Source organism: Microcebus murinus, chromosome 11 (genome assembly GCF_040939455.1).
Source record: "Microcebus murinus isolate Inina chromosome 11, M.murinus_Inina_mat1.0, whole genome shotgun sequence".
Taxonomy (NCBI): Eukaryota; Metazoa; Chordata; class Mammalia; order Primates; family Cheirogaleidae; genus Microcebus; species Microcebus murinus.
The window spans coordinates 54869998-54897323 of record NC_134114.1 but is presented as its reverse complement, the minus strand read 5'-3'; the positions used below and the strand labels follow the sequence as shown (position 1 = coordinate 54897323).

The window sequence follows — 27326 nt, the reverse complement described above, 5'->3', positions numbered from 1 at the left end:
GGCCAGCTGAACTGCCTGGAGGAAACTCCCCTCCTGGCTCCTGAGCTACAATCAGAATCTCTGACCTGCCTAATTCTCTACCAGGTACTGAAAACTCTCTATATCAGCAATGCTGCTGTATTCGCCACCAGAATACAAAAGCTAAAGACATGATTGTTCATTTCCAGCATCACTTCTAACTATGCAGCAAGGGCAAACCCACTGTACGTATTAAAGGATTGCTACCCAGCTTCCAATCGTGTCTTGCCCAACAGAGTAGAATTATTAGCCTCATTTGAGTGACTGATGGCATTCTAAATCACAGCAGGAAAAAGGCATGATAGAAAAAACCTCAGATACACTTGGGACTTCTCAGTTCCATACTGTAATTTAGAGTAAAGAAGAGTGAAGGAGAGTCCCCCAGGGAGTGATGCTTACTATTAATAAATAATATTGCTTTGAAGGATAAAAGGTCTTACTTAGGGTCAGATCTGGTGAGCGACATGATCCAAGGGGAATCCCCTCTAGGATGAGTAAAAGGAATGGAGACATCCATGCACAATGAGTCACTGAATGACTGAGAAACGCAGCCCCAGAAACTTCCTATGACATCAACATTTGCACACAGCAATAAGCAAAAAGTTTCAGTCTTGTTTATCAAGCTGTTCAAGCCATTGTTAAAACCATGGCAAACAGACATTTGTAAGCCTCAGTGCAGCTCTCTATGTCACTCCTTCAAAAGAACAGTGATACCACCAGAAAGGAACTCAACACATACCATTTGTTCATAAGCTGCTTAACATGAACGTCCCTGGTGTCCACATAGGGAAATCAATTTCAGCTTACACAAGACACTCCATGGGCATGCTACAGATTTGGAGATTAGCACTAGATGCATGGATATGATAATGATATTAATTAACGGCGGCCGGCTTAGCAGGTCACAAAACCAGTATGAACTACAGAGTTAAGGGATCATTCTAGGCTCTGAAAAAATAATCTGATAAAGATTATTGGGCAACGCTGTTGAAAATAGTCCTCAAAATAAACACTTTTGCACAAGAAGCTTTTAGAAAACGTGCTGGCAGAGTGTTCTTGCCCTCTGCCTCTCTCTTCTTGTGCTGATACTGCCCAGCTCTGGTTAGTCTCTGGCCAGCTGTCTCTTTGAGACTGAACACCATGCCTTCCATTGAGTTGCAGAGTTTTGATGGAGAGATATTTGGAAGTGATGTGGAAATTGTCAATCTGGGACAATCAAGACCACGTTGGAAGATTTGGGAATGGATGAAGGAGATGATGATCCAGTTCCTCTAACAAATGTTAGCCAACAATATTAAAAAAGTTGGGTCAGTGGTGCACCCACGACAAGGATGACCCTCCATTCTCCCAAGGATGAGGAGGATGAGGAGAACAAAGAAAAGCAAACAGACCATACCCCTATTAGGGACCAAGAATTCCTGAAAGTTGACCAAGAAACATGCTTTGAACTTATTCTGGCTGCAAACTATCAAATGTTTGCTAGATTTACCTGCAAGACTGCTGCCAATATGATCAAGGGGAAAACACCCAGGGAGATTCTCAAGACCTTCCATAGCCAAAATGACTTTGCTGAAGAGGAAGAAGCCCAGGTATGCCAAGAGAAGTAGTGGCGTGAAGAGAAGTGAAATGTTGTGCCTGACACTATAACACTAAGGATTGTTCCAAATACTAGTTACACTACTCTGTTTATAATTGTTAACACTGGACAAACAGAAGACAGCAAATCCATTATATTAGCAGAATATCATCCTCACTGCATGTGTAGTTTGAGTGCAGATTCCAAACCTACTGCTGCTGACTTTCTTCTAGTATGATCGAAAGTTTCTTTTTTCTTTGCTCTGAATAAAATCAAACTGTGGGTTCTCTATAGAAAGCAGCATTTTGGGCTTTTCCTCTTTTTTTGTAAAGTGATTTCTGCCTAGTTTATTGTCTAGTTAGCTTTAGTGACTTTTTAAAAGTTGGCATTACACATAAAACAACTTGCATAAAGTTTTCTGAAGTAGAATTAACAAAATATTATCGTGAATTGGAAACTGGAGAAAGGCTAATTGAAGCAAATGTGCTGAGTGGGGGTATTAGGACTCCTTCCAGCCTCCTAGAGTCGAGGAGAGCCACTGGTATTGATTAGCCTATATGTCACAGGGCTCCCTTAATTGGATCTAAGGACTTCTCTAAAAATTATTCTACATTCTCGTAGCTTTGAATATGTTGTCTAGGGACTCAGTTACTACCCAGTTTGTGTTTTTTTGAGAGAAATATAACTGGACAGTTTGCTAGCTTTTCAATTAAAAAGACACTTAAAAAAAAAAAAAAGAAAACCTGCTGGCATGATACTCTAGCCACACCTAAAGAGGCAGGCATACAAGTTTTTTTTTTTTTTTAACCAGTTGTTCTAAGTTATTAGAATATTTTTTTAAAATCATAGCAAAGGCACCTACATTTGGTCTGTATTTCTAGCAACTGTCATCTTTCAAAGCAATCTCATAAGTAGTGACTAGGGGAAAAAGACAAATTATATGACATAATCAAAATTATTCTCTAGAAGGCCAACATTGCCATGAATTATTATAGAAACCTTTTCCTTTGGAAAGGAAAAGAGCCAGGAAGAAGTTAACATAAACCTCGAGGCAGAGAACTCTGCCAGGAAAATGACTTCTAGTGATAAAAACGCAAGGCAGATGTTCTAAAAGTAATTTAAAATTTAATTAGACATGAAGTCTCCGAACCATTACCTGTGTTGCACACAATAGCCACAAACTGGATTTTTAGAATCTTCTTGTTTACCATCTAATGATCACATTTCTTCCAGGCCAATGAGATATAATATACTCTGAACTAGCAAAATTTCAACAGTTTCAAAAATTAAATTATCAAACAATTGCTTTAAAACAACTGTCTTGATTTGACTAACTTAAAGCAACTTCTGTTTCCTCTTTATCCTCAGGATACAAGTTCTATTGAACAAAACATCAAAAGAAACCATCCTTACATTAGATTTTCTTAATATATGGTAAGAACTGAACAAAATTATAACTGTAAGTGCATTAAATCAAGATTATAATGATTTCTAAAGCTGTTCATGTGATAAATTTCCATTTATAAACTAGATCATAACTCAAGAATATGGTTTATGTTACAACTGGATTCATAGAAGTTTCAACTTAAGTTCTCTTTATTACACTTAAAGGTTTTTTTGTTAATTTTCTGGTTTTCTATTTTGAGTTAGCTTTTTAAAGAATCAGAAAAACATTTTTCAATTACAAATACTGCTTTTATGTGATAATTATTTTAGTTTTGTACCAGCAAATTCAAAACAACTGAATCAAATAAAAAGTTCAAATGTAGTTTTTAAAAATGTACTTCTTAGAGAGTCTCTTAGTTGTATTTTTCCCCCACCTTAGTGCATGAATGCAATATATCATCCTTGGTATGTTTTTCCGATCATAGACATCTGTGGTTTCTGGATAAAATATCTGGAAAACAAAAGAAACAATGTTTATTATCTGTCTAGCTCGCAATTATTTTAAGTCTTCGAAATAATCCTACTTTGATTGCCCTTGCTATTCTATAATTATATAAACATAGAGGAGACTCTAGGTCATTGCCTCATCTTGTTCTACTGACAGACCAATCACTACATCTGGACCCCTACCTGACAGCAAGCCTCCTTGTGGCAACAGGAGAATGGTAGGGTTCACCACCAGCCAATCCAAACAGGCCACGTCCACAGTGCTGGGCAGCAATGTTTTATTTCACGATGCATGAGCCTTCGTAGACTCTGCCTTCCGTACCCTCTCACTCCGAGGGTTCCGTGGGCCTGAGAAGGGTGGCCTTCTTAAAGCCATTTTATTAAATTGCTAAAAACTTGACTACACCGTTCCATAAAGATATATGGATGCAAATACACAATACACACACACAGATTTTTCATTCGCTTAAGATAATATATTTCACTGAATAAAATCAGGCAAGTATACAAAGTATGAAGGAAGAACACCTATGGTCCCACCTTCCAGACTGTCACCATGAGCATTTGGTTTATTTTTTCTGGTCTTTCTTTTCTGCATATGTCCCGGATTTTTTATGCCTATGAATATGTGCATGTGAAAATACAATTGTACTTGATGTAAACTTATTTAACACTTAATAGAATGTAACTATTTCCAATTTCCTTCAGTATTCTTATAAGATTGTTTCTAATAGATGCACATGATTCTTTCATATTTTAGAACCATAGCTTAACCAGTTACCCAAGGTTGAACATTGCTTTGCCCCTAATGTTTTCACTATTGTAAGCCACTGCAATGAACATTACATTTTCTAAGCACCTGAATACTTCTTTTGGTTAATCACCTAAATATGGAGTTACTAGATTGAATGGTCTGAACATTAAAGCTTTTAATACACTTTCACACTCTTCTTAAGCTTGAAACTAAAAGCCTGATAAAAAACAGGTTTCAGAGTAGCGCAGAAAACTTCTCTGTTCCTAAGCACAAAAAAAGAGTAATCAAGCTTGAAGCTTCTAATATAATATCAAGATAAGCATGTTGACATTACTTGCTTTCAGTAAATATTTTATAAAATTTGATGTAAAAACTAAAATTAAATCATGCACCATATGGTAGTACTTGGTACTCAAGTGCAATTTTCTATAGGATGTTGAAAAAAGCAGAGAGAAAAAGAAGCAAAGTTTCTTGAGCTACAAAATGTACAGTCACTGAGCATTTAAAGAAATGTCTCTAGCCTAGGAAATTTCAAAAGCCTTTCCACCTTTCCTTTAACAAATTTGGGTTTTTTTGTTTTTTTTTTTTTTTTGAGACAGAGTCTCACTTTGTTACCTGGGCTAGAGTGCCGTGGCATCAGCCTAGCTCACAGCAACTTCAAACTCCTGTCTCAGCCTCCCGAATAGCTGGGACTACAGACATGCACCACCATGCCTGGCTAATTTTTTCTATATATTTTTAGTTGGCCAATTAATTTATTTCTAATTTTAGTAGAGACAAGGTCTCCCTTTTGCTCAGGCTGGTTTCGAACTCCTGACCTTGAGCGATCCGCCTGCCTCAGCCTCCCAGAGTGCTAGGATTACAGGTGTGAGCCACCATGCCCGGCCCACATTTGCTTTTAAAGCATCAGTGAGAAGAGGATTCCCCAATTCAGAAGTGTTACCAGGCTTAAAGTTCTTCTACATAAGCAGGGAACAACTATAGCTCCCTCCTCCTTTTTCTTTCAAGAAGAACCTTTTATATTTTTCCTGGAAAATCACTGTGAATGTGTCTTCCTTTAGCAAGGAGATGGGATCAATTCATAGTTCCCCAGAATGTTTTATTCAGCACCGTATTTCCAGTACCTAGCATGGTGCTCAGCAGAGTAAGTACTCAATGTTGATAAATGAAGGAATGCCAATCAAATGCATCAGTCAATTCAGTAGACTGTTAGTCTCTCACTCCAGCAAAGCACCATATTAATGACGTCATAGTAAAATTCAGTGTTAAAATAGAATCTGATTTATAAGATCACTTCTTTGGCCCACAACAGACAATTTAAAACGTTTACATAAAATCTAACAGGCAATGAAATTATCCTAATCTGATGTTGTCTCCTGCAGAAAAATCCTGTTTGAATTCTTTTAATCCATCTGTTTACTATTCAGTCCCTAGTTAGTATTTACTAAATCACAATCCAGAAATATGAATTCTGTATTACAACTAATGCCAAGAAGGGAATAGTATCTAATGCTCTGGCATTTAGGGAGAAGGGAAAGTAGTCTGATTACAAATGGCAGAACTAAATAAATCAAATATTGATCATGAGATAAAATGAAACTAAGCTAAAACAGATGTGAGCACAATTAAAAATAGGCATCCATAATTTACATTAAGGAAACTTTTATTTGTGTAGGGGTGGGTGTTAATTGCAAACCCAGCTTAATAATACCACCACCACCACAGGACTTCATACATCAGTAGCGTCTCCCCTTGCCCCCAAGCTGGACCACTCTTAAATAATTTCTTTAAAATAGCTGAACATACTAAGCAATACAAAAGAGTAAACGATGGATACATATGAAAACCTGATTGATCTCAAGGACAATATGCACAGTGGAAAAAAATCAATCCCAAAAGGTTACCAACTACATGACTCCATTTATATGTCATTCTCAAAATGACGAAACTACAGAGACGGAGAACATATTAGTGGTTGCCAGGGGACAGGGAAGCATTCTAAAGGCCTCCTCCTCCTCTCTGGTGTCTGTTTCTTGACTGTGGTGATGGTTATGCAAATTTAGCCACAGGATAAACTGCACAGAATGGTGCGTGTACAAACACTCACTCAAAGGCATGTAAAAATGGTAAAACCAAATAAGGTTTGCAGTCTAGTTTATGTTAATTCGCCAGTGTCAATTTAATATTGTACTACAGTTATAAACTCTTACCAGTGGAGGAAGCTGAATGAAGGACACACATAGATGTACTATTTTTGCAACTTCCTGTGATTCTATAATTATTTCAAAATAAGAGGTTAAAAAATAGTTCTACAAGTTTTATCAAATATAATTATTTCCTCATTTCCCCCACATGTCTAATTCTCTCACATGCTTTAGCGTGCGTACTCTTCACATTTAACAAGCACTGAATGTCTGCTGAATGAATGTTATTTGGGAGAGCTATTTCAGGATTCAAAGCTGTAACCCACTAGGCCTTTAAAATTTAAAATGACACCATGACTTATAATAATTTATAAGAATTTTGGGGGGTGGACATGCTTGAAGCTCTGACTCGGGTGGGGCAAAGGCAATATATATAAACATTTGTACCCCCGTAATATGCTGAAATAGAACAATTATAATAATTTATAGTAATATATAGTGATAAGACTTAGAATCTAAGTACAAATATTACTAGCAACATAAAAAAGAAAGTTGGCTATTTTAAATCAATCATCTACTAGCTAAAGCTTGTTCTCATTCTATTTAATTTGTACATACTTTTTAATTTACACACACTCTAATTTATGTGCACAAATTCTCAATCTTGCACGTACTGCATTCTGAGTTCTTGCCATATATTACTTTGTATAGGCCTTTCCATATTTTTGTTTAGTGCTCACATTTCTCATTCCTGTGCTAACATACTCCAATCTGCCAAATCATTTTCCATAACAAGGTGTGTGTGCATTACCCCTTTGCTTTTCAGGATCCCGTACGTGAAGGCTTACCTTGGGTAGTCCAATAGACTCCATGGCTCTCAACCACTGGACCGTATTATCTGTGTGTCGGAAATGAAGGCCAGACTTCTAAGGTGAGGATGGGAGGGAGAAAAGGGAAAGAAGGAACCACACAAAAAGTGAGTCGTTTGTAACAAATTTCTTCATTAGCAGGATGCTTTTCAATTGTGCTTCTAGAACAGAGTTATTAATGCTCACACAAAGCAAATATAACGACACGATAAAGGAGACTGAACCGTATCTTGGCAACATCCCAACCATCTGTGATGGACCATGACAGCTTCCATAATTCACACATTTGAAGTAAATTCTGAACTAGAAGCTCAACAACCATTTACTGTCTAACACGCCCAAGGATGTTTTATGAGACACGTGTACATGTGCGTGGGTGTGTGTGCACAGTGTCAAGGTTTTGGTAACCATGGCCAAGAAGCCTAGCAATTTCAGAAGAAAGAATTTTTAGAAGACTAAATGCTTTTCTTTTCTTATAATGTAATATTTCTGTAGAAAACCTGGAAAATGTAGCAAAATACAAAGATGGAAACAAATCACCCCACAATTCAGAGCTAATTTGAATATACTCTCTTCTTATAATTTAACCCTAATTTTGGCCTTGTATAAAAGTAAACCTTCAGCAGAAATGTTTTATGAGATCTTTTCTTACCTGTATAATAAAAATAGTCCACACCTTCCATTTCTTCCCTGTATTCCAAACTAGGTAGATACTAGATACAGACTAGAACTAGATACAGACTGCGAACTTCTTTCGCAGTCTGTAAGGATAGCATTCTCTTGCTTGTACCTCATGAAGATGTATCAGGTAATGAACCAAAGAGCTTTAAAATAATCTTATACTTTTTATTAATTAAATGTATAGCACAATGTTATCTTTTTTCTTTTTGCATAAACGTACAAAAAAGTAATGGTAGCAAAGTTCATCATATAACTAACATCCAATGGTTGATAAGAATTCAGAAAGTCTCATTCTTCTGCAGGGTGGGTCACAGAAGACCACCTTCTGTGACCTTCTACAATCTAATAGTTTATTACATAAAAGGTATTTTCACGGCTGTTAGAAATTATAAAGTATAAGCATATCAACATTTGACAAATGTTTATGCCTTTTTAATGGTGGCCACTATTTGTGACTGGACTGTGTTTCAAGTACGTTATGTAGGTTATCTATAATTTCCAAAATACTCTGCAAGGTAATTATCACTCCCAGTTTTTAAGGATAGGACAGCTAGACCAAAAAGATGAAATGATTTGTCCAAAGTCAAACAGCTGTTAAGTGGCCGAGCTAGGATTCAAGATTAGGTCTCCCTGGATCTGAAAACCCTCTCTATGCTAATGCTCCCACAGAGAAGAACACAGGACATAACAACCTTTGACTATTTTAGGGAAAGAAAAAATTAGCTTTGTTGTTATGAAATAGCTAGAGGAAGGGAGAGTGGAAAGAAAGGAAGGAGGAAAAGGAGTAAACAGAAAGAATAAGAGCCCAGAGAGTTAACACCTAGACCACAGTGCTTGAGTGTTTGTAACTCAGGATAAATTTCTCCTGCTTGACACAAACAAATCTCAGACAAGGCCACTCTGCCATGGATGAACAGGACAGAAACAACTTGCAGTTAAGCTTAAACCATGGCAAAGATGAGGACTCTCTGCACCACCAAATAATTAAATATCCTCCTCTTCCAATGAATATGATCTACTCTAGTTTCTTTACTAATGACAATCTAGTCCCCAATCTTCCCACTTCCTAGATGAATATTACCAAGACACCAAATTGATCCTGCTTCCTGGCAACACCTAAAAGAAACCTGGTCTTTGATTTCCTAAATCCTTACTAATAGAATCACCCAGAACAAGTCCAAATCTACACTAAGCCCCTTGCTTCTCCCTGTGGCTCCACGCATTTGCCTTTTTTATTACCCCAACAAGTTAAATCAACTTAATTTTGTTTAGCCAAGGTGGATCCCCAGGTGGATTTCTGGGGTCTTTGGCTGGTGGTCTTCAACAATCCCAAATTATGTAACAAAGACACACACCCTTCTATTTACTGGTGGTGTTAGCTAAGTATAATAATCTCAGTACAGTCACAAATTTCTCTGAACCTTGGTTCCTCAGCCATAAAATGCTCCTTTGAGTTACTGAATTAAATTGAGAACAAACAGAAAGTATTTAGTTGCAGAGTACACCTAAGAATGCCATAAGCGTTAGCTATTATTGCACTACAAGAATGAGTGTGAAACTTTTATCATTTTCAATGTCAGAAAAAGGTTTACTACTTCATGTTAAGAGGCACTAAAGAAAAAAATGGTAACCTTGGTCATATTTATACAATAAATGACAGATTTCAAATCCTTCATCCATTTCAAACACCTGAGAAACGCTGACTTCAGAAGCCTATGGTTCAGGTTTGCATATTTAAGAAGTACACTTTGGGGAGGGAATTGCAGCAATAACATCTTCAGTCTACTGAATTTGCTTCAATTAGAATGACAATGGTCTTCAAAACAGGCAGAAAATATTCTCAGTCCATTATCATTTTTATTAAGTTTTTTTCTGCCAGTCGTACATATTTATATTATACCTGGTGACTATCTACAGTCAGATTTAGCCAAGGGTTGCTTTGGTCCATCTACCTAATTTCTTTCAGGTATAGAACCAGAAAGTATATGCTAATTTCCCACTGCTGAGCTGTTATAACACCAGCAAACAGGTTCATTCATCTACTTTAAATTTCAGAGCTGAGGAATTTTCTTCTTTGGATGCTAACTTCCTCCCTATCAGAAGCAGAACATTTCAAACAATGAGGTAGCTTAGAAATCACTAATTATCCCTAATTTGCTTATTTGACAGATGAGGAAATTGACGGCACAAGTTTGTAAGACACTTGAGTTGACCTAACTTGTCAGGTTCAGGGTTAAGACTCCCTTGCAGATCCCCCGACTCCAAGTCCAAATATTACGTTCATCTCACTGTTCAGGTTCCTCAGGACACCCACCGAGTTTACACTCTCTGGCTGCTTACATCTGTCAGGCACTGTGCCAAGTGCCTTGCACGGACGGTCACATTTCTTCCTCACAACATCTCAACAAAGGCAGGTACTGTTATTAGGCTGAGTATCCCTTATCTGAAATGCTTGGGACCAGAAGTGTTTTGGACTTTGGAGTTTTTCCAATTTTGCAGTATCTGCATTATGCCTACCAGTTAAGCAGCCCTATTCTGAAGATCTGAAACCCAAAATGCTCCAATGAGCATTTCCTCTGCACATTGTGTCAGCACTCAAACAGTTTCAGATTTTGGAGCACTTTGGAGTTTTAGATGATCAGGGATACTCAATGTGTATTCCCAATTTACAGCTGAGGAAACAGGCTCAGAGAGGAAAAGTTAGTGGTGAAGCCAGACTCTGAAGGATTTTGATTCTATAGCTCACTCTGCTAACCACTATGCATGTGCCTTCCCTATCTGAGTAACACCTAAATATTCAAGAGCATTTCTTGTAAGCCTGCAATTATCAAGGTGCTGTCCGGGACGCCATTCTTTATCTTCGAGCCTAGTCAGGCTGCGTTTTCTCCAAGGAATGCAAGTCCTTCCTCCTCTTCTCTCTCTCCCATCCCAGTCTGCTCAGGAACACCCTCTAATCTCTCAAGCCCACGCCATGCAAACCCTCCTGGCCCTTAACCATCCCGCAGTCCCTTCAGAATGGACAGGATGGCTCCTTCCCCGCTGTCATCCCCCACTGTCCACCCAGCTGTCTTCCTCTCATGGCCATCCGTCCACTGCCAGCTCCCTTCCAGGATCCACCCTCTGTTTTCCTGCTTGAAGCCATTCACTTCTTGTCTGTGCAGGCCACTGCCACCTGTCACCTGGACTGAATTACCCCTCACCGGGCCCCTGTCTCCACCCTCATCCTCCCTCCTATTTATTCCCCACATAGCAGCAACTAATCTTTCTAAAGCGCAAACTGCACCATGTCGCATCGTGACGTCTCTGTTTACGGCTTCATTGGCTGCTGCCTGCACTTAGGATGAAATCACAGGGTCTCCGCGGAGCCCATATGGCCACACAGCCTTCATCTCTGCCCCCATCCTGGCCTCGTCTCCCACTGCTGTCCCTCTCTGCAGCCTTTCAGCCACTCTGCTGTGGCCAACCTCTTTTTTGGACTGTTCTTCCCATCACCCAGCCCTGACTTGCACATGGATGACTTTCTTCCCAATCTTCCAGCTTCAGAACAAACCTCTCCTCAGAGAAGCCCATCTCCTGCCTGTTGCTGTCTTTCTATAACACCGGCTTCCGTTTCCTTCAGATGCTTATCACTACTCACAGCTGTAGGTTTACTTACAATCTGTCTCTCCCTGTAAGTGTCATGAAACTAGGCCAGTGTCTGCTCTGCTCACTACTCTGCCGTTAGTGCCCAGAACCGTGCCTGGCACGCAAGGTGTCGATAAGTGTTGCATGGGTGAATGAACTCTACTTTCTCTATATTTCCATCGTGGCACAACTTTTTATTTCCCTACAACTTTATTATAATGTATTATATTAATGTTTATCTGTGTATTAGATCAACAGTTCCTAAACCTTATAAGTATCTAAGAAAAGAACCATCTGCAGGTAATTTATTAAGAACATAGCTTGCTGAGTCTCAGGTCAAGAGAGTCTACCTGACTCAACAGTCTAGAGTGGGACCCAGGAATCCAATTTCTACACACACCCATCAGGTGGTTCTGCAGGAGGTTTGAGCATCATACTTAGAGGAAGTGGATCACACTCTAAGCACAAAGCATAAAAGAAAGGAATGGAGTACTTTGGCTTATATGATACTACTGTCATTCATTCCTTCACCCAACAGCCCTTCCCCCAATCACCTACTATGGACCAGCCCCTGAGCCACTCACTGGGGACAGGGCAGGCCAGGCATATGCGGTCCCTGCCTTCTTTACAACACGCTATGGCATGTCCAAGAGAGTGTCAGGTGCCATAGCACACGTGGCATGGTCACGTAACTCAGACCTTGGAAGGTTTAACTCTCACACTTAGGACGTCTTTCTAACCCTAAGTGAATGAGGGACCATGGTTGTACATAAGCTGGCAGGCAAAGATAACGGGGCAGCATGAAAGCCCCTGTCCGCCTAACTGATGGCTGTCAAAGCTGTTGGTGCCAACACTGAGTCCTTCAGGGATCAGCCTTGCCCTGGGGACCCTGTGCCTAACAGGCAGGTCATATTTCATGGCTGCAGTCTAGGCAGACCCTGCAGCGAGAGCCCAAGTTCACTGAATTCATGGTTTCCAGATGGCACATGAGGGGCCGGGCCCGGGTGAGCGAGTGTTCCCTTGTGCTTCATTCGGCATCTCTGCCTCAGCCCGTGATTTAGTGCTCCTTCGAAAGGACCACGTGACGGGCTTCAGTTCTGAAGAACAGAACAGGAAGTTGAGTCGCCTGTTCACTCATATTTGTCTCCTTTCATTTTTGTACAGAAATGAGAAGGCCCTAAAATAAAACTTTATGATTACTTGGCAAATCACTAAAAATTTCCATCGAGAACACTAGGCACTTTCAGGGATTTAAGGAAAAAAGAAAAACCTCTCTCTCCAATGAATCTGGAGGGGTTGTTTCCAAGTTTTCTTTCGGCTCAGCAGCATGGGGGAGGGGAACCCCCAGGCAGGGGCCAGCAGCACCTCCCTCCTGCTGCCTCCCTTCTTCCCGCCCCTCTGCCAGCGTCACTCCTGCGCCACCCAGCCTTCCAGGGGCCCAACAGGGCAGCAAACAGAACACTTCCCTCTCCTGTCATGTTTCCTTCAGGAATGTCATCACCTATCTAGGCCCTGTGGGTATTTTATTTCATAACAAGAGACTGGAAATGTTATTTCCCCTGTGCCCATCGCAAAGACCAGCTGCTGTTCGTTTAAACAGTAGGATTTCTGATGCCAGGAGGAGGAGAAGGGACCTGTGAGCGCTGCCAGGAGGCAACTGCCATGAGAGGCAAGAGCTGATCTGGAAGGAGACACCTATATTCAAGGCATATGAAGTGCCAAGAAGAAACAAGAGCTAACCCACACTCGGCTCTGAGTCTCACCTTCCAGAAGTGCCTACCTTTCCAGCCAGACTCTCACAGTCCACAAAGCCAAGAGAAATTACCCACGATCTCGTTTCAGGGCAGCCTGGATCTAGCCCAATCGTACTTTAACCCTACGATCACATCTACATGCATGTTAGTACTAACCAATCTAGATCTTCATAATAACCATAATAAAAGCAATGGGAAAAAAATAAGCCATAGTCTAAAATGTGGGCAAATGTTTGTTTAGGGGAGGAGGGATATGGATGCTTTTTTTCTGTGCTTGTCTAAATTTCTAAAAATATTTCTCAAAAAGTCTTTTAAAATTTTAATTTTAGCTAAGTCATTGTTCTATGAAAGTCTTTTGAAAGGCCATGATGAGCTGGGTCTCTGGGGTGAAACACATGCCTTCATAAACTCAAACTTACTTTAACAAATGCAAACACTTTTATTCATAACATTATTCAAGGCAAAAACTTTTGCTCAGCTACCTTTTTGGTTAGGAAAACAGACTTAAAAGAGATCTGTCAGGTGATCTTGTCTACAGTTACCTTAATGATTACTCAATCATGACATAAATTCAATACACATATTTTTAAAATGCATTTTGTTTAAAGGACTGAAAGGTAGTGTGAATCATGCAATAAATGGGAAATCATTCCATTTTCAACTATACTCAATACTGTCCTTGCAATTATATAGTAACTTTATTTGTAAGAGAATACTTTTAAGGGTACTTGAAAATCTACAGATAGAAAATATTGATATCAAGAACTAAATATATTAAGAAAATAAAAAATCAAATTTCCAAGAAGCTTCAGAAACCTTGACCCATAGAGATAAGAGGTCACATGTTCCAGAACACAACATCAGACATTTTAAAACTCCCTTTTGAAGATACTTCTTCAATGGAGAAGCCTCTTAGGTTGGTGTTTACTTTTTTCTCTTGCTTTTTAATGGAAATCTTCAAATGTAAAAAGGTAGACAGAATAGTATAATGGACTCCCATATACCCATTATCCAACCTCAATGATTGTGCACTCATGGCCAGTTTTGTATCATTTATCCACCCTCCCTCTAATTATTTTGAAGCAAATCCTAGATGTATCATTTTATTCGTACATACAATACTTTGATATGTATCTCTAAAAGATCAAGGTTTTTATTACTCTAAGATTGGTGTTTATTTTGACCTTGTTTTCTTCCCTCTGCTTCTTACAATTGAAATAACGGTGGGTTTGTTCTTTCTAAAAGGGCTATGAGGACAGCCCTTTGTATTTCTTGGTCCTTCCAAATTAGCCATGAAACAATTCTTAAAACTGGTTGTATAGTCTTATTTTGTTTTAAACACCACATGGAAAAGTATTCTTAACTGATCAACATTACTATTAGTTTTATCACATTGGCCCTAACTCTTTAGGGCCACAAGTTCAAGTCCCAGCTGAGTACTCTACTCACTGATGAGAATATGGGGAGTAATGAGCCTTGTTGGTGGTAAAAAAGGAGGGGTACTGCGCCTCCACTTTTACTCTTATCGGCACTAATAAAGTCACAAACGACTTCCATGAAGGGATTTGGGGAGGCAGGAGAGGGAACAAACCAGAGGTCTTTCAGCTTCAGCCCAGAAATAGAAACACTTTTGCTTTTTAAAACTGCTGCTGCCTCAGGAATGATTACTAACAGGCTCCAAAGACCAAGGACATCCCCTCTCGCACAATATCCTTACAGAAATGCTAAGAGTAAAAGAACGGAGAGGAAATGAAATACCAAACTTTCACTTTTAGCTGGAAGCCAAAACCAATTAGATCTTGGTTACCTTATAACGTGTTTGTTCCACATCATAGATCTTTTTCTCTGATACCATTTTCGGGGCAAAGAACTTGGCTAACTTTGCAAGGTAAACTCCATTCCGGAGCCCTTCTTCCAGTTCAGTGGTTGGTGGCAATTCTTCTACTAAGCAGACTTCCATCCACCTATTGAAAAAAAAAAAAAAAAAAAAACCAACTCAAAGTGATTCCAGTTGGGTAACTTTGTGTAAATGAAGTCAGGTAGCATTTCACAGTGTGTGTTGGAGATAACTCGAGAAAGATCTGAAGCTTCTGTAGGTGGGAAAAGAAGACTTTCTGAGTGGGACAAGGATTCAGAACGTGAGGTTAACAAGGGGAATAAAAGCCTAGGGTCAATGAATTTCCTACAATGACAGAGCATTTTCGACTTCACCTTCATCTCAGTCTCTGCCAATTCTCTTTTGTGCCAAAGAGGGAAATGGCCAAACCATTTTGTATGGGTGGAATTAGTCCTGCTGACATAAAAGAAAAAATAATTCCAAGTTTATGAGCCTTTAGCAGAGGCAATTCTCGTAGGGAGCGTGCCTTGGGAAGCCAACAATCCAAAGTACTATGAAATCTGTAGTTGCCTCAATGTAGGAATGACTGCCATGAAAACAAGGCAGGCATGGAAAAGCAACATAAGAAATTCTGAAAGCAGAGAGAGTCTTCTTTAAATAATTCTCCTTTTTCCAATACCAGGAACTTATTTCAACACACTTACCTTTTTGGGAAGATACAATACTTACTGGGTTTGAAAAAAATATTTTAGACAAAGATCAGATTAAATCTCAGGATACTGTGCCAGGATTGTAGAAAAGAAAGCACCAAGGTCATTACTAGCTCAAGGACACACAGTGAAAAAGGAGACAGGCCAGTTTACATTTTGCACTGGTGTGCCGAGACTCTGCCAGAGTTATGAAGATAATGCTATTCCTATCCATTCTTGAGTAACTATTATCTACTGTAAGATCTGAAAGGCAGGTATGCAGTTCTCAGTAGGGGAGCTCCCCAACTCCCTGTCACCCAGCCACTGATCCCCAGGGCAAATTGTCAGTGTGAGCACCAAACCTATATAGACAATCCCCCAGAGGATCATTAACACAAAGCAATTGATCCCAACAACACTTAGAAGACAGAACACTGTGCTGTAATATGAACAACTGATCCTGATCCAAGCTGCAAATGCTGTCTGTCAGATGTCTGAACCGCTCATAGCTCTGGACAACATCTTTTAAAAGCCTGAAGCCCCTAATAAGCAGTAATTACTGACCACTTATTAGGCACTATAAAAAATGGAATATAGTGGTCCCCCCCTTATCTGCGGTTTCACTTTCCACAGTTTGTTACCCAAGGTCAACTGCAGTCTGAAAATATTAAATGGAAAATTTCAAAAATAAACAATTCATAAGTGTTACATTGCATGTCATTCTGAGCAGCGTGATGAAATCTCATGCCATCCCACTCCATCCCTTCTTCATCACAGGAAGGGTGAGGACAGTACAAGAAGATATTTTGAGCGAGAGAAAGAGAGAAGGAGAGAGATACCACATTCACATAAATTTTATTATAGTACATTGTTACAATTTTTCTATTTTATTATTGTTGTTAATCGCTTACTGTGTCTAAGTTATAAATTAAACTTTATCACAGGTATGTATCTGTAGGAAAAAAACATTAATAGTATATATAGCTTTCAGTGTTATCTGCAGTTTGAGGCATTCAGGGTAGGGGGTCTCCCCTATGGATAAGGGGAACTACTGTATATGAGAAAAATATAAACTAAGTCCTGCCTTCAAGGAGCATTAAATATAACTGAGAAGGCAGTGCAATCTCAAGAAAAATCCAGAGCATACTAGAGAGGGTATTATGTCCAATGCTAAGTGGTAGGATATAAGAAAAAGTGTGGGAATAAAAGGGATCAGCGGGTTCTCACTGCAATAATCAGAGAAAACACTGAAAAGCAGTAGAACCTGGACTTGGCATAGCAGAAGGGAGTACGGTGAGTCCTCACTTAAAGTGGTTGATAGGTTCTTGGAAACTGTGATTTTAAACAAAATGACTATAACGAAACCAATTTTACCATAGGCCAATTAATATGAACAAGAGTTAAGTCCCTATGGCATATCTCTGGTCACAGAAACATCAAGCTTCTAAAGACCAAAACACTTCTAATACTAAACATAAATTAAGCTATACACATATATTTGAAAGATTAATGAAAACAAGTAAGATAATTATTCACCCACTTATTCCAGTCCAGAGTCACAAGTGGCTGGGGCCCATCCCATGACAGGGCGCACTCATCCCCACCCCCACTCACATGGGGGCCTCTCAGACAACAAACCTAACAGGCACAGCTTGGGGACGTGGGAGGAAACCCACGCAGACACGGGGAGAGCCTGCACCCTCCACACAGACAGTGGCCCCGGCCGGGAAGCCATTTTTGTTGTCATCAGTGTTACAATGGAAGGATGCTGAACGAGACATTATTGAAGGGCCTGGTGTAGGCGGAAAGGCAGGAAGAGAACTGGAAGCTGGGGAGCAGGACGAGCTAAAGGCATGAAAGAAACATGGCCGACTCGTGGGGAAAAGCCAGAGAGGACAGTGAGCCCTTGGTGCTCCTGGGGGAGAAGACAGTATTGACGCCAGGCACACAAAGCGAAGGAGAGCCGCGAACACAAGGAGGAGTGTGCGTCTGCGTTGCCACCGGAAGCAGGGAGGTCCTGGCAGCCTCACAGAAGAGGAGTGACATGCTGACTAGAGAAAACCAGTCTGGTATAATGGATGCCTCAGAGACAAAGTTCTCTGCCAGGCCTTTGCCACTGGGAGGTGTTGAGGGACTGATCAGACAGGAAGAAATGGGGAAGGAGGAAACCAAGAGACATTTTGAGACAACAGTAACAGGAATTGGTGACAGCTTAGAAAGGTGGTCAAAGGAAAGAGAAATACTACCAGCCAGGGAGAGGGTCACCAGGACTCAGCCACACGGTGGTGGAGGTGGGATGGTGGTCAAGGCCCCTAACCTCTCCCCGCCTCAGTTTCCTCCTCTGCTAAAAGAGGGGCTGTGGTGGAGAGAAGTATCCGGTGATGAAGTCAATCCCTGCTCTAACACCCCAGGGGCTGAGAAACTGAAAGAGCAAGGAACAGGTAAGATGAGATGATGATGAACTTGACTTTCCATATATTATACACTAGATTATGGGGGGTATTTAGTTTAAATGAGCTTTTCTAAAAAAAGGGGGGGGCATGGGAAATATATATAACCTTAACACTTGTACCCCCATAATACGCTAAAAAAAAAAACAAAAAACAAAAACTGAAGAGTAGTATGGATTTGCTAAATTAAAAAAAAAAAAGTAAGAAATCAATAGTAAGGCTACCCATAAAAAGAGTCTGGCCAAGTAAAGAGCCACTGTACTAGACCAAGTTTCTAAGCTAAATAAACTAATTAGAGCATTAAGCTGTTTCACATGAAAACACAATCTGTTTTCCAAGTAATTATCTTGAAAAAATTTAAGAAATCATTTTTCACACAACGATATATAAATGCTTTATAATAACCTAGTAATTGGGGTGTATGTGTGAGGGGTGTAAATTGACAACTGGTAACACGAGTTGGGGGAGGTAAGTTGACAACCAGCAGCAAGAGGCAGGAGGCTAGAATAAAAATTCTCAAGTATGGCACTTAGACGTGGCCTTGTTTTAAAAATAAGAGTTAATTATAATGATTTTTATCTGTATTAGAATATATGCAGTTGGCTTAAAGCACTGATGATACCAGAAACTTAGGTTAGCTATAGCCTATTTAAAATATACTCATGGCTAACTCGTACAACATTAAGAAGGCAAAGGCCATCTCTTTTTCTTTGTAATCCTTCTGTGCCTGGCCACCTGCTTACATGTAGTAGGTACCCAACATGTGGTTACTAAATGACAGATTCTGGCTGCTTAAGAAAAAATTTTCCAGGCATCACAGTTACATCATGAAATCTTTTAAGACATTGCCAAAGACTTACAAAATGTTACATTTTTGCAACATGAGGCATCAATGAGGATATCTCCTTTCCGCTTTCAAAGACAAATGATATCTAGTACTTATTAAGTACTTTTACCAATGATACTTTTACCAATGATAACTAGTACTTATTAAGCACTATTTTATGCTAGAACCTAGAGTTAATACTTTATGGGATTATCATTTAATCTTCATGACCACCCGATAAGGAAGAGGAGCTATTAGGATTACCATTTCCAGATGACTTTCTGGCATTTTTTTCAGACACTGATGATTTTCTGAGGCTCGGCAAAGCCTAAGGCCTCCCAGCTAGTAAGTAAAAGAACTCCGTAAGGTTGCCAGGGGCCTCTGCTCCTCTAATTCCAACTTTCACCTTCTTACAACTAACCAAACAGAAGAATGAATCCTCCAGTCCTAGCCCACAGCCCAGGGTAAAACAAAAGTGATAACAAGGTGCTGCAGAGACTTCCAGAGTAGCAGTAAGAGTTCATGGCTTGGAGACAGATGCGGTCACTATTCCTGTGTAAGGTCAGAGGACTGTGTACTCACTGTCAGGGTTGAACGTGTTCCTGGGGTTTCTTTTGCAATCTCTCAGAACTCCCTCTTTGTCACCTACCTAGCAACAGGCATGGTAAATGGTCCAGGTTCCCCCTGTGGGTGCTGTAGCAGGACAGAGGTAGGCTACAGGAAGCTAAGAGCCTACCCAAATGCAGTCACCGCCTTAAAAACTCCCACAGGCCTATACAGGCTCTCAGAGATTCTTCTCACAAGACACAACTTGGAAACCCCTATCAATGGTCAGTCAGTATATGATCCGTAAACACAAGACTATTCTTCTGGGACAGGTCACAGACTCTGCTAATAGTGAGCGGTCAGACTGGGTACTTACCACTGCTCTAAAGGCATTAAAACACCTCACAATGAAGCAAGAACCATGACATGCAAACTTCTAAACTAGCCAACAGTCATCAAGTGGGTTGAATATCCTTTTGATTTTTTTTTTTTTTTAAGTATAAGAGAACACACTGATACCATATCATTCAACCCAAAGGCTAAGAGACAGGTAAGAGTAGCTGCTGGTCAGGGTCTGCATTCCTACCCCCATGGCATCTGTGTGGGGCCAAGTGACCGGGCTGTGACCATAGAAGGTGTGGGGTGATGTGCACCACCCCCAGGCCTGGCTCAGGAAACCCTGCCACACACGAGCCTCCGCTCTCCTCTCCTGTCTGGATATGAAAGCCCACAGCACACTTGAAAAAGAAGGTTGAAATGCAAATTAAAACCACAAGAAGATATCACCTTACCCCCATCAGAATGGCCATTATTAAAAAGTCAAAAAAGCAATAGATTCTGGCATGGATGCAGAGAGAAAGGAACACCTATACACTAATGGTGGGACTACAAATCAGTACAACCTCTATGGAAAACAGTATAGAGATTCCTCAAAGAAATAAATGTAGACTTACCATTCAACCCAGCAACCTCACTACTGGGTATTTAGTACCAGTCACTTTATCAAAAAGATACCTGCACTTGAATGTTTACCACGGCACAATGCACAATCGCAAAGATGTGGAATCAACCTAAGTGCCCATCAATTTGTGAGTGGATTGACAAAATGTGGTGTATATATACCATGGAGTACTACTCAACCATAAAAAGGAATGAATTAATGTCTTTTGTAGCAATTTGGATGGAACTAGAGACCATTATCCTAAGTGAAGTATTTCAGGAATAGAAAAACAAATACCACATGTACTCACTAATAATTTGGAACTAATTGATGGGCACACACGGGCAGAGAGAGAAGTAAAAGGCATTAGAAACCAAGAAGGGGGGAGGGGAAGGAGGGGAGAGTTAAAAACCTTCCTAACAGGTACAATGAACACTGTTCAGGTGATGGGCACACTAATAGCCCTGATTTAAGCATTATGAAAGTTATCCATGCAACAAAAACACTTGTATCCCCTTAATATTTTGAAATTTAAAGAAAGAGAAGGTTGAAGAACTTCCAGCTATGTAGACCCCTGAATAACTGTGTAATATTAAAAAAACAAAAATACTCTGTCTTCTTGCCTCTTCCCTATACTCTTGAACCTTATGTGAGCAAGAATTAAATTTGTGTTGCCAACTTCAATCTCAGAGGCTTATCACATGAGCTAGTGATACCTGGCCATGTCAATACATATTCTAAGTATGACTTGCATGTATGTTGTATGTTGGGGTTAAACTTCCTATAACAATCACAATGTAGAGACAGCTGGCCTGATGTTCAGGAAGTCTGGCTCTGTGATCACTAGCTGTGTGTGCTGGAACAGGTCAATTAAAACTCTGAGCACTCAGTTTTAGTCCATACTCTAAAATTATAATGAAATTCAATGACAGTATAATTATGTAAAATGATTTTGTGTTAATAGTTTATTTAGATATAATTCACACACCATATACTTACCCACTTAAGATGTATGATGCAACGGTTTTAGTACATTCACAAGGTTGAAAGACCCTCACCATCAATTTTAGAACATTTTCATCACCCCCATAAAGAAATCCTATGCCCATGAACAGTCACTCTCCATTTACCCCCCAAACTCCAAATCCACTACTCTACTTTCTGTCTATAGATTTATAGACAAATCTATAAATGGAATCATAATATGTGGCCTTTTGTGACTGACTTCTTTCACTTAGCATAATGTTTTCAAGGTTCTCCTACGTTGTAAGATCTATCTGGACTTCATACCTTTTTATTGCTGAATATTTCATTGTATGGATATATCATATTTTATTTATCTATTGGTCAGTTTACGGCCATCTGTTTTTTTCCCTTTCTGACTATTGTGAATACTACTACTATAAATGTTAGTGAACAAGTCTTTGCACAGACATATGTTCTCATTTCTCTTGGGTTCATACCCAGGAGTGGAATTGCTAGGTCATATGGTAAAACTCTTTGTTTTAACCTTTTTAGGGCTTCCAGACTGTTTTCCAAAAACAGCTGCATCATTTTCCATTCCTACCAGTGGCGTATGAAGATTCCAAGTTCTCTACTCCTCGCCAACACTTATGTGTGTCTTGATTACAGCCATCCTAGTAGGTGCAAAGTGGCATCTCGTTATGGTTTTCAATTCCCTGATGGCTAATGATATTGAGCATCTTTTTATGTGCCCACAGCCCATTTATGTGCCCACAGCCCATTTGTATATCTTTAGAAATATGTCTATTCAAATTCATTGTCCAGGTTTTATTTGGATTGTCTTTTTATTTTTGAGTTATAAGAGTTCCTTATATATTCAGCATTCAACTCTCTTATCAGATATGATTTGAAAATGTTTCCTCTAATTCTGTGGGCTTTCACTTTCTTGCTGGTGACATTTGAAGCACAAAAGTTTTTATTTTGATGAAGCCTCTTTTCTCTATGTCTTATTCTGTTGCTTGTGCTTTTGGTGTCATATTTAAGAAATCATTACCTGAACATTTATACCTATGTTTTCTTCAAAGAGCATTGTTTTAACCCTTGATTTAGGTCTTTGACACATTTTGAACTATTTTTTGTATATGGTGTGAGATGAGGGTCCAACTTCATTCCTTTGCACGTGGATACCCAGTTGTCCCAGCACTGATTGTTGAAGAGATTACATATGTTGGGTTGTCCTGGCACGCTTACTGAAAATCAATTAACTTTAAGAGTGTTTATTTTTAAACCTTCAATTCTAGTCCAATGATCTATGAGTATGACTTATATATGGATAGTACATAAAGTGGGTATATTATAAAAACAAGCTAGAAGAGACTTCATGTGTCACCAAGAGCCTGTCTTCTAATTTGGCCTAAAAATCCACAGAAATGAAAACCAGAATTGTGCTCCCTTGTATTTACAGCTTCTTCCATATTCCTTCTATTGATTTGCTTTTCTTGGCCCACAACACCAATATGTGAATGTCTCATTCCAAGGCAAAAGTTGAAGCTATTTCTTTATGAGCACCTTAAGGGGCTGCCAGAGAACCTCATCTTCCTTTCCAGGGTAGCAGACTACTTTCCCATCAGAACTACTTGTTTTCTCTTCTCTAGGTAGGAAAAGTCACTTACCAGGCACAGAGAAACAAAATGGAAGTAAAAGGAATTTCCTTTTTACCATTTAAGAAGTCTCTCTTCAACCTGGGTGTGTGTGTGTGTGTGTGTGTGTGCGCGCACGCGCGCATGTTTTTAGATTTGAGTTGGTTTCCTTAAGTATAAATGTATGTGAAAATGTACAAAGTCTGACCCAAGTGAGTGGAAGAAGAGTGGTGGGAAGTTGGGAGAAGGAGGAAGGGGAGAAAAAGGAGAAATTTTTCTAATTTTAGGTTAAGGCCAAAACGAAAAATAACTAATGTCATTTTGTCTTACAAAAGACAAAGAAAGAAAGAAAAAACACCAGACCACAAAAATCCTGGGACAAACAATCTATTCTATTATGTCTTTGTGCCTTGCAGAGCATATGAAAGTTGTTTCACTAAGGCATTTGCTATCTGAGTTGTTATTCAGGAAATCACCGACTATAAATCTTGGTCTCTATCATACAGTGCTGTATGGAATAAACGTCCCAGCCACAGAACTGCTGGCCAAGAACAGAAAGTGTGTTTTTTCTGCATAAGCCCTGTTTTAATGGAGCGCCCTGTTCCATGAACTTTCAGATGTGACAAGTCAACTTTTCTCCCTGTTTTAAAAATCAGCATATGAGATATCTTATAAAAGAATGTAAAAAATCTGCTCTTCGTTCTTATGTATAGCATAACTGGTCACTTCTCACCTTTTGTGTCAACAGGAGGCAAAAATATCAGAAGGACTAAATTAAGTTCTCATGGAAAACCTTTTCATTAGCTGGAGGCTAATGCAAAACTGTCACCATGATTCTATCAGCCTTGTTTGCTCAGGGGAACGTGGATGTAGGCAACACACTACAAAACTGAGGTGGGTGTCTATGGGCCCCCATCCTGCTCTCATACACAATGTATTCGGTTCACTGTAAGAAAGTGACATGAAATGCTATTTATTTTCATGGTACACACACGGTACCATGAAAAGAATTGACATATGACTTCAAGATCTGACAGGAATGGAGCAGAATCCAGAGGACTTATTTTTCACTCTCCTCTTTCGGAGGGAGATGATATAGCAGGATCTGTTGAGTTTGGCAAGCTTTCACAAACTATGTTCCACAGAATACTGGCTCAGATGCTAACAGAGACTGTGGCAGAAATATGGACATTAAAGATGGTTCTGGTGAGGTCTCAGATGGACATGAAGAGTGTGTTACTGGATACCAGAGGAAAGGCAGTCCTTGTTATAAAATGACAGAGAACTTTGCTGAATTGTGTCCCAGTGCTTTGTGGAAGGTAGAACTTTGTAAGTGACGACCGTGGATATTCAGCTGAGGAGATTTCTAAGCAAAGTGCTTACAGTAAAATGCTGCTTTTGATAGTAAGATGCAACAGGAGATAAAAATGAAAAAAGAAATTGTCAAGCAAAACGAACTGGAACTTAAAGATTTGGAAAATTCTCAGCCTATCCATATTGCAAAAGAATGAAAAGGCATGTTCTGGAGAGAACCCCAAGGGTGTGACTGGACAATCACTCACAGATCTAATCTGCTGTCTCCACAGAAGCCAGGAACAGAGAGAGGGTTGTACAAGCAGAAACTCCGCTAGCTCAAAGTAAAGGGGACAGAGACAGGACAGAATTGAAGTAAAGCTATTAGATTTCTGGGATTCCACAGCATGGGGCAAATAGAACTAACTGGCTCTGGCTATGAACTCTGTTATCCTTCAAGAACAGGGAAGAATGACCCCTAAAGCTGCCAGTCCCCCCCCCACGTCCAAAGTGCACAGGCCCAGGGGGTGAGGAAGTCTCCTCCTTGACTCCAAAGGGTGAGGCTGTCTCTTCCTCGGTTTCAGTGGGCCAGGCTGCCGCTGCCCTGGGCCTCAAAAGCAGGGATGAGAGGACAGAACATCACATAAAATGGATTATTCTCCAGCCTTAAACTCTAATGTGATTTGCCCTGCTAGGTTTTGGACTTGCTTTGGATCCAAAAACCCTTTTTCTTCTTTCCAGCTTCTCGCTTTTACAAGGGGAACGTCTACCCTATGTCCGTCCCATCACGGTATGTTGGAAGCAAGTGACTTGTTTGGCTTCAAAGGTGCACAGCTGGAGAGGAATTTTTGCCTCAAGATGAATCACTGGAGTCTTGAGTCTTGTTCAGCTTGATTTAGATGACATTTAAATGAGATTTTGGACTTAGAATCGATGCTAGAATGGGTTAAGACTTAGGCTGTTGGATCTGGGTGAATGTATTTTGCATGTGAGAAGGACCTGAACTTTGGGAGGACAGAGTGTTGTGGCAGAATTGTGTCCTCCCCCCATCCAAACTCCTATACTGAAGTCCTCATCCCCAGTACCTCAACATGTGACTATATTTGAAGACATGGCCTTTAAAGAGATGATTGAATTAAAATGAGGCCATTACGGTGGGTCCTAATCCAATCTGACTAGTGTCCTTATAAGAAGGGGTGACTAGGGCACAGAGAGACCTGGGCTGCAAGCCCACAGAGGGACGATCACGTGAGGCGAGAGAAAGGTGGCCACCTGCAGGCCTGGGAAAGAGGCCTAAGAAACCAAACCTGCCAATACCTTGATCTTTGATTTCCAGCCTCCAAAACTGAGAAAGTAAATTTCTTTAAGCCACCCACTCTGTGGTATTTTGTTTATGGCAGCCTGAGAAAATGAAAACACTAGGTAAAACATCAACTCCCATTGTCCTCTAAAATCCCTCATTCAATTTTATTTCTCTTCATTGCATTTATTACTACCTAGCAGATTATATCATATTTATTTGTTTGACTGACTCATCCACTTAGAGTATAAACTCTGCAAGAGCAAGGACCCAGCCTGTCTGCGAGGCATACAGCACAATGGTCAAAAGCACAAACTCTAGATCCGGATGCCTGAGATTGAACCCAAGCTCTGCCACCTACTAGCTATGTGCTCCTTGGCTAACTGACTGACCCCAGTCAGTTTCCTATTCTGTAAAATGGGGATAATAATAGAACTGCTTCAGAGGGCTGCTGTGAGTTAATGCAAGAAAACCACTAGCACAATGCCTGGCACATGGTAAGCATCTTTAGTGGTAACTATTGTAGCTTTTACTGCTTACCACCATATCCCAGGACCATCCGCTTGCCTAAATGCCAACATAATCACTGTTCCCTTCTGTCCTTCAGCACTGTTTAGCTGTTCCCTGCCATACAGACTTCCCTGGGCAGCAACTATGCCAGCACTTTACTGTATCAAAGATGCCTTCTCCTCTCATCTCAGCCTGTTGTATCCCCTGAGCTAATCCACCACACACTTTCTATTGCCTTGTACAAGTCACAGGCTTGAAACGGTATTTAGTAGGGGCTACGTAAATATTTACGTATGCTCCCGAGAGCCATATGCTATAATCAGCCTCCCCCAGTACAGATAATGCCAGCCACGAAAAACTGCAGCTCACATTTACTTAGCACATTGGCTAGCACTTAGCAGGTACTTGGCACTTACGTGAATGTATTCTCACACAAGCCCGATGAGGTAACTCTTACTCCTCTTTAACAGAGGAGGGAACAGAGACTCTGTGAGTGAAGTAACTTTCTCAAGATTGCACAGCTAGGAGCAGCTAGGATTTACATGCAGGCTGTCACCTCCCCAGGACTTCTCTGCCATGCTCCACTCTGCTCGGACAAATCATTTAAGATTAATGTGGTGCACAGGGTGTAAGCTCACTTCCTAGGAATGTTCTCGTCTTACACAAAGCCTTAAGTGAAGCCTAAAACTAAAATAAGGCAGCTCAGATCTTCATAAGCTATGTTTGCCTAAAGCCAGGTGTACCTGTGCTTTACCACAAGATGAAGGTGAACATACTCTTTGGGACTGGCTGAAGCAGCTGCTGTCAGTTTCAGAAACATCTATAGGGTACAGCTGTGCACCGGACCTTGAGTCCCCAAAAACATGGCTTCAAACTTGGTTCTGCTACTTATCGGTCATGATTACGTTGGGGTACAACAATCTCTCTGGGCTGCAATTTCCTCAGAAAATTGGGTATAACAGCAACTACCTCAGAGATGGCATGAGAATGAAAACATACCATATATGGAATTACCTAGT

General features: G+C 40.2%; 1 protein-coding gene and 1 pseudogene across 2 annotated transcripts in view; one reads left to right on the top strand and one right to left on the bottom strand.

Annotated features, from left to right (window-relative positions):
- IQGAP2 (IQ motif containing GTPase activating protein 2) overlaps positions 1-27326 on the bottom strand; it is a 275611-nt gene that overhangs the window by 126009 nt on the left and 122276 nt on the right. For both annotated transcript variants that reach the window (XM_012738346.2, XM_012738345.2), the window contains exons 3-5: positions 15121-15277; positions 7234-7311; positions 3415-3491 (exon numbers count right to left, since the gene is read on the bottom strand). In XM_012738346.2, coding sequence (XP_012593800.1) covers positions 3415-3491; positions 7234-7311; positions 15121-15277 — 312 coding nt within the window. The remainder of the gene's footprint in view (positions 1-3414; positions 3492-7233; positions 7312-15120; positions 15278-27326) is intronic.
- Positions 1159-1643, top strand: LOC142873741 (S-phase kinase-associated protein 1 pseudogene; annotated as a pseudogene).